General features: G+C 45.7%; 1 protein-coding gene across 1 annotated transcript; it reads right to left on the bottom strand.

Moving 5' to 3' along the window:
* Positions 1 to 4,531: 4,531 nt before the first annotated feature.
* LOC133708477 (uncharacterized) lies at positions 4,532 to 6,024 on the bottom strand. The gene is made up of 2 exons (XM_062133947.1): positions 5,466 to 6,024; positions 4,532 to 4,690 (listed from the first exon to the last, which is right to left on the bottom strand). Exons 1-2 carry the CDS (start codon positions 5,839 to 5,841, stop codon positions 4,650 to 4,652), a joined length of 417 nt encoding a protein of 138 aa, XP_061989931.1. The 5' UTR covers positions 5,842 to 6,024; the 3' UTR covers positions 4,532 to 4,649.
* Between the last annotated feature and the right edge of the window lie 2,410 nt (positions 6,025 to 8,434).

Consider the following 8,434-nt stretch of genomic DNA (forward strand, 5'->3'; position numbering starts at 1 on the left):
TGACCGGACGCTGACGGGCCAAAGCTCGTGGTAGGTGATGAAGCCTTTGTGTTGGCTTCCCACAGACGGCGCCAATATTAACGTTTGTGATCCGTGGGGATCTCTAGTTAGCTATAAATAAAGAAAGAGAGACAGAGAGAGAGAGATTTGACACAAGATGTATAGTGGTTCGCCTCCGCATGAGCGGGAGACTACGTCCACTTGAAAGCTTATACTAGTGTGTCGAGCCTTGCGGCCCAAGGGGATTACAAAAGATGTAATGGGATGGATGAATGTGTTGAGTTGTGGGAGGAGGCATTCCTTTTATAGATGAAGGAATGCTTCTCCTTTACTTGTTCTTCGATGTGGGACAAGAAACCACACTATTCTAGTCTATTTAACATGCAGAAAGCTATGTTATGGAGGCATGTTGGCAAGGGCGGGAAGGTGGCTTCCCGGTGGCGGATTTGCGACTTCCGGATACCGCCGCGTAGCCTGAACATAGGGCTACACGATGTATGTCTCGGTTGGGCCTTGCCATGTCTTGTGGATGTCCCAAAGTGGGTGTTACTTATGCTTGGTGACGTAGTAAATACTCCATATTATTGGAGGTATGTACAAGTCCCCGAGTAAGAGTAGCTTCTTGGTTGGGGAGTTATAACCACGAAGTCAGCAAGCATAAGTAACCGGGCCGCACGGAGCCCCTACAGGTGGGTATCACCCAAACCATCGATCTATGCTTCTGTCTTCCCAATAATACTAGCCCTGCACCGCTAGCTGCCGCTCTTTGCTTCTGGAACACCTCCAGCAATACATTCGATTTTCAGTTTGGGCAGATGAGCATAACTCTGCTGGATGTTCTTACCATCACGGGGTTGCCCATTGACTTTGACCCCTATGTGCATGGTCAGTTTGATGGCACTCAATTTTCTTTGAGAATGGATATGGCTGGTCGAGGGCATCACAGCAGATCCTACCCATCCTGGCGCGAATATTACTGCACCCGGCGTGACCATACAGGAGGTATCGCATTCCTGGAATTCTGGCTTTGCAAATTTATCTTTTGCACTTCTTCCAACAAACCTACTGGACCTTGGAATTCTCTGGCCACTGCTCTCTACAATGGTATTTGCGTTGGCCTTGGGCAACCTGTATTGGGTGCGTTATATCGCTCCCTTTATAGAGCCGTAATGCGCCCATTTGATACCGAAATTAGTGGCCCCTTCTGGATCCTTGCCTTTTGGCTGCAGATTTATTTCCCTCTCTTCCGTCGCGGTGATATTCCAAAGGAACCTCCAGTTGATTCCCTTTTGGGGAACTGGCTTTGCCGCAACGTAAGGTATCGAGCTCCACCCTACTCCGAGTGTTTTATTTACTTGTACTTGCTGGGAGAGATGCCGGACCCAAAAATAGTCCTTTCTAGGCGATTCCCTCCTCCCCTTGATGATGGCTTTCTGCCCAGTGGACGGAATCATAGCGAAAGAGCCTTCCTGGCCTTTCGTCGCGCCATCTCCTGCTTGGATATTCGTCTTGCCACTGAACGCGTAAGTTATGAGCTCTATGCCCCAAACCATTTTGCTCGCCAATTTGGGTTGGCCCAGTTGGTACCCTGGCCTCTGGTTGATTCTGTCAATTACTACACCTCTTGGCGGAGATTAGCCCCACCTGGGTCTGCCCCCTTTCAGAGTCAGTTTACTTTGATAGTGATTCCCCCTTGGGTCAGAGCGCTGTACCCCCTCAACGATGTCGACGATGATTATGCTGATTGGTGGAAAGAAGTGTCTGTGAACTGTTGGGACCTGCCACATGACGAACTCTTCGTCCTGATCTTTCGTGGCATGAGTAGTCCTGGTCCGGAGGACCGCAAGATTCTTGAGCGCTTCTCCAACCCTACAGCACAACCCCCGCGACCTATTCTACCTTCTCGCTCATCGCGTCCAGGGATACAAATCCACGAGCCTAGGGCAACAGTAAGTTTTTGTCTTTCTTCACCATTCTTTTTCCTTGTGTTGATTTTCCCGCTCTTATTCCTGAGTGTGTTTTGCAGCAAACTACCTGGAGCAGGATAGCCTCTGTTCAGGCGGGGAAACAAAAGGCAATAGCAAAGGAGACTTCTGAGGGAGAGTCTTCGCATGATGAAGATCCCGCTGAGGTAATTTAGTTAAGAATGATCCCAAACTTGTATATTTGGTGCTTCCCCCCTTTTTGAGTTATGACTCTTTTCTCGTACAGGCCACTGCTGTCTTTGCTTGCAAACGCGATCGAGCTCAATTCGTCGAAGAGAGTTTTGAAGATGACGAACCTCTGGGAATGCGATTGGTAAACTCCGACCCCGTCTTATCCTTTTTAAATTTTAGAATCTGGGCAGGATCTTCACTATGTATCTTTTGACAGGTCCGTCAAAGGACCACTAATCCCTCTCGCCTGAGCGAGGCTGGACCCTCAGCCACTGCAGAAAAGCCAACTCTCTCGCTAGTTCAAGCATCAACTAACCCCGTGGCGCCTCTTCCGTCTCCCACATCTACAGAGCATCTGCAAGGTCCTACCATTCTAATAACGATCTCCGATGACGACTCCTCAGAGCATGAAAGTGTGGAAAGCCACTCTGAGGATTCTGCCGCTTATGAGGAACTGATGACGACAGAGATTCTCGCGGCACTAAAGGTCCAAGAGGTGAATGAAGTGAGGCCTCTTCCTCTTGGTGACCACGTACCAGATATTGACCCGACAACTCGAGAGGTAAGCCACTGTTGGCCAATGCTTTCCATTTCCCTTTTGATCCAACCCCACTCTCTGACATTTCTGAATCTAACCAGGATTCTGTTTGTACCGAGGAGGTGGCTACAAACGCTGAGGGTCCTATCGGTCGGACAGTCGCCCAAGAGATGAAAAATGATACTGACGGTGGTGGTGCCCCCTAAGTCTTGCGAATAAATGAGACAACCGTCGAAGCCAAGGGCCCTATGCTTGAATCTGCTCCACTTGCCCATGGTGAGCCGCGAGTTGAGTTTCCAGATGCTCCAGCGGCTGAAGGGACAGACCAACCTATTGAAGATGAAGAAACTGAGGAAGCTGTCCACCCTTTTGCATTGGTGGTTCGTGATCCTGTGGCGCCTCCGCCGCCTCCTACCAGATTCGAGAGATTGATGAGGGTGTTAGAGGTAACTCCTCCTTCTGCTGTGGATGAGGCTAAGATGGTGCTTCACGAACATCTGGGTCCTCAGGTATTGGAGACTGACATCCTCTCGCGAGTCTTGGAAGCCCTAAGGTATCTTTGCCAGGAGAAGGCATTGACCCTGCAGCAATTTAGTGCCATTGACGATCTGCTGAATGAACTTGGTGAGGCCCGCCAACGTCAACCGGCCGCGAACGCCCAGGCTCACGACACTCGAGAGGCTTTGAATAGCCTCTCTCGAGAAATGGACATCTCTCGCGGTATTTTAAATGAGCAAACCAACCGCCTGCGGGAACTACAAATCCAAAGGTCCGACTTCAAACTTCGGATCGAGGACCTCCATACCGGTTTAGCCTTTGTTGAAAACGCGATTGCTACAGAAGAAGCCCAACTCGATGAACCTCTGGCTGCTTCTGAAGAAATGGGCCGCAACCTGGCCCATCTCAGAGAACGGCCCACTCAGGCCGAAGCTAGTGCTATTGCGGCGAATCTCCGCGTGGAGGAACTTTGCTTGAAATTGAGCTTTGCGGGCCAATCTCTGTAGGCCCCCTCGAAAACCGTTCGGTCTCCTCACATACTGTTAATCCCTTCTTTTCCGAGATTTAAGGCATTAATCACTCGTTGAAAAACAACAGTCGTGAAAAAATAATCTTGTGAAAAGAACAGTTACCTCCTCGAAAACCGTTCGGTTCCCTCGTGCCAATAATCCATTCTTTTCCGAGATTTAGGGCAACTTTAATCACGCTTTACTGACACTCAGTTTGACTCTTCTCTTCGACCGTCCATCCAAGGGTGGATATTTGCATGCCTATATCTTCCTCCACAATCTCCAATCCCAAAACCATTTCATCAACTCCAATATTTCTAACAGCAATCTTTCTTAATTACTTGTCACCACCATTCTTCAATTCTCGCATTCTCTCAATCCTTCACCAATGGAACCACAAACCCAGCAACCAACTGAGGATGGAGGAAGTAACAAAGCAGCCGGGAGTAGTGCTAACATGCTTTGTAGGCGGAACAGGTGGAATCCCACTACAGATCAGATAAGAATCCTCAAGGAGCTTTTCTACAATAAGGGAGTTAGGTCCCCAACTATAGAGCAGATTCAGAGGATCTGTCTCCAGCTGAAATGGTACAAGATCGAGTTCAAGAACGTCTATTTTTGGTTCGTGAACCAAAAAGCTCGGGAGAAGCGGAAGAAGAGGTCCACTTCGGATGTTCATGTGCCCATGCAAAGATCAGGGCTTGTTGGTGATGACATTGGTACCAATTGGAAACCTGAGGATCAGTATATTAACTTAGAATCTTCTGCATCTGCTTCTGCTTTTTCAGCTGGTGTGATTGCTTTTAACGGGCAGAAGGGGAACTATGGTGGTTATGGATCTATGAACATGGAGATTGAAACCCTTCCTCTGTTCCCAATGCATGGTGAGGACATCTTTGGTAACATGAAGACTACTTCCGATGGAGGTGGCGGTCACGGTGGTGGCTCTCACATTTCCCTTGAGCTCAGCCTTTCCTGCGAGGGCAAAGCTGAAAAAAAAAATTCCGGAGCCGCTGACTCGGCTTAGTATTGTATAGTGTTGCCCCCCTAGTGTTGATAGGCAAAGCGAAGAAACGATTATGGGCCTCAAAAACAGGCCTTCATGAATGGGCTTCGCGAGTGTAGGAACACTAGAATTTCCCACGAAGGCTTATGCGAAGAGACTGGCTAATAAATTAATCCCTCAGTGTTTTGACTCCTCAGTAATTATGGATTGCACTAATTTTTTATTTATTTATTTATTCTTTTTTTTTTATAAGTAGTTGAATTCAATAAGACAATGTGAATCAAGGTTTAGACATGCGGCCCAAGTATAGTCGCCTAGACACAAATTTTCTTTCAAATCCTTTGGGCAACCTTACTGAAATGGCCAGGTGGGGGAGGGCGAACAAGAGAGGCAGAATCCATTTTGGCATGAGCTACTCCCACATAGTGGTTTAGGCCCATTTGCACGCACTTCTGGATTCAAGAACCTGTCATGAACGTTGTCCCCTTTCTAGACACCATTTCACATAGGCTATACTTACTAAGATAAGAAAGGTCATAAGTGTGAAGACAGTTCAACAAGTGTTAATAAAAGCCGCCCTTAACCTTAAGGGACCTGAACTAGGCACCAATAAGGAGTTTAGGCCAATATTAACAAAAGAGACTTCACCTATTCCGTTATGATTCACAACCCCTTACCAAATTCACTAGAAACGAAAAAATTAACAGAAAATTAAAAGCAAAGAAAGAAAGAAGCTAGCATCACCATGTTTGGCTAACCTCTAGAAGACCACGGGGGAGGCCATCTATGCTTCATTCCAAGCTCTGATGTATCAAAATTTGTAGGGTAAAAATCCCTCCTGTGAGAGCTTGTAGGAAAAGAACAAAGATACTTCTCGTCGAAGAATTGGAAGCAATTTGGCTCGTAGGAGGAGTAATCTTGCCCCCCAAGTATCTTTGTTGGCATAGAATTAGCCACAGATTGGCCATTATAGACGACCACTTGTTGGTTTGAATTCTCATGATCAAGAGCCTCAAAAACAACAATTAGGTCGCCTAGATCATATTTAATCACCGCTTGGCTATTAGAATTTTTAAGAAATTCCTTTTGGTGATCAACAGAATGAACATGGGCTCCATCTTGCCCCCCATGCATCTGATCAGTAGCCACGTATTTGGCTTGATCAGTGGAGAAATCAGATATTTGTTCAGCGACAATTGTATTGTCAGAAGAACAATCTTGTTGATGACCTTTTCCATGCACAGCCTCTGTGTAAGGCTGTGACTCACCAGTGAGACCCTTAGGTTGATTGCCACCTATAGGCAAGTTAGTCTCATAAACGACCTCTTCTCAAGCGTTCTGCTCAATTTCTAGGTCCCAATCGCGAAACCTCTGCTTTGTTTTTGCGATCAAAATGGCCATGTCCCTGGCTTGCTTTTCTTTATTCCTCTCGATGTTGGCCATGATGATCGCGAGCTGTTCATCAATGCTTGCCCCCTTTGGGATGGGAATAGGCATAAACTCATCATTAATGGCAGTATCGCCAGTGGTGGCAACATTGACCATCTATTTACTTTAGGAATTTCTTATGGTAAAGATTTTCCCCTAGCATCTCAATGATGGCGAACAAATGCAAAAAGACTAGTGTAGTCCCACTGGGCGTGCCAAAATGTTTGTTTTGAAGCCCGGTGGTAGAAAAACTTCTACAGCTGGTCCCACTGGGCGTGCCAAAATGTTTGTTTTGAAGCCCGGTGGTTGAATGTGCTTCAAGAGAAAAGACTCTGATGTGGTCCCACTGGGCGTGCCAAAATGTTTGTTTTGAAGCCCATATTTTGTTGCAGCTGGTCAACAGTCTCTTTTCTTGCGCGGGCGTGCCAGCACCGTTCGGGTGCGGTTGTCGGGGGTGTCCCTTGACCTGACTTCTTTCAAGCGATTGTAGACGAGGAGAGCACCAACCTCGTCGTGGGATTCTTTCTGCCTCGTGGTGAGGACTTTGCTGAAGTTTCTTCTTGTTAACACAATCGATACTCAATATTGTAGATCGAGCAGAGCGACATCACCGGGAAATGTTGAGATCTTGCTAAAGCGTGACTTTAGCTTGGCTGGGTTGCTAGGGCGTTACCCTTGCTTGGCTGGTTCTGTAACCGTTGTGGTCGCGGCACTACCGTCGGCTCCCGAGGAGACTAGGACCGAAGTACGTTGACAGAGGGTTTGGTGGCACTGAAAGTCGGCTTCTGAGAAGACTAGGACTAGGAGTGTGATCACCGCTAAGAGAAAGAGAAAGAGAGGGAGAGGAGTTGCTCTTAGAGAGGTTTGCTCTAGAGAGAACTTAGATCATCTTAGAGATGTTTTGATGTTGTGTTGTGAATGTGTGTGTTAGAATGAGAGGAGAAGGTGTTTATATAGGGAAGAAAAAGAAGAGTGAAATGATGAGTGGAAGAAAAATAATGAAAGTAGATCTAAGTTCACTTGTAAAATATGGAAAAGATAGAGAAAAGATGAAATGAAAGCAAAGCATGAAGGTGCAGCAACATGGAAGTGGTGATGATCTATTAAAGAGATTGTAGAAGAAAAATATATCCAAGGAAAAAGAGAAAAGCATCTAGCTTTCTTCATGTGGGTAGGAAACATGAACATGTGAATATTGAGCTGGTTTTAGGTCAGTTTCTGCCCCTTTATTCCTTCAATTATTTCTCCAACAAGACTTCATTATATGCCTTCGACTTCGTCATATGAAATGTTCCACTATGAGTTTAGATCATCCTGACAAATTTTCAGATTTTTATTCCATGTGGTTGGGCCGAAAATGCTGCTGGACCTCTTACAGGTCCAGTTTTCCAGTTTTGCTTCTGTAGAAAATTGGGCTGATTGTTTGAAGGCCTTCCACTCAAAAAACGCTCTCGCACTCTTCATAAGAAATGATCCTTGGGCTGTCTAGAATGGATCTGCACAGTTTCAGCTCATTTCAAGTTCATGTGGTCAGTCTGCCGCCCCTCCTTCCTTGTTTAGCTCGGTTTCTCCTAGCCGAAGTAGGAAAATGTGCTAAAGTTGACTTTTCATGTTTCCATGCTTCCATGCTTTCATAGTAGGCTTTATTTAGCCTCTAAATATATATTTCGAACTTGTCGACAATATATAGCTTGAGCCACTGACATTGGCTCAATTTCTCCAAGACACGCATTGTCAGGCCAAAATGCTTATTTTGGGTCCAAACAGAAAGTTTCTATTTTTAGTAATTTTAATAAAAGTTTCTATTTTCTAGGTACATCGAATAAATGGAAAAGAAATGAGCTTAAAGGCAGAAGGGATGCAGAAATGAGCTGAAATGGTAAAATGGAGTTTTCCTGGTCCGACTAGGAATCCCAGTCAACACAGGAATCCTGATGAGGCTAGGAAACCTGAAGGCATTAGGAGACCACATGGCTTGAAGATGACGTGGGAGATATTATAGGATATTAAATCTGATTTTTGCATGGGAAATGTTGGAGATAATGTGAAAATCAAGGAGAGAATCAAGGAGATTACATTGAGAATATCAAGGGAGAGTTTCAAGGGATAGTGCAACAAGAAAAGGCTCAAAACAAGTCCAGATTCGTTCCTTAATTCCCTCAAGATATGTTGGCTGAAATTAGAGAATAAAATCTGCAATTTTAATGTGAAAATCAAGAGAAAATCAAGGGGAGAACATTAAGGATAAAGCCATGGAAAGATTTAAGAAAGAAAAGGTCCAAAATGCATCCAGATACAT

This window comes from Rosa rugosa, chromosome 5 (assembly GCF_958449725.1).
Source record: "Rosa rugosa chromosome 5, drRosRugo1.1, whole genome shotgun sequence".
In the NCBI taxonomy this organism is placed as follows: domain Eukaryota; kingdom Viridiplantae; phylum Streptophyta; class Magnoliopsida; order Rosales; family Rosaceae; genus Rosa; species Rosa rugosa.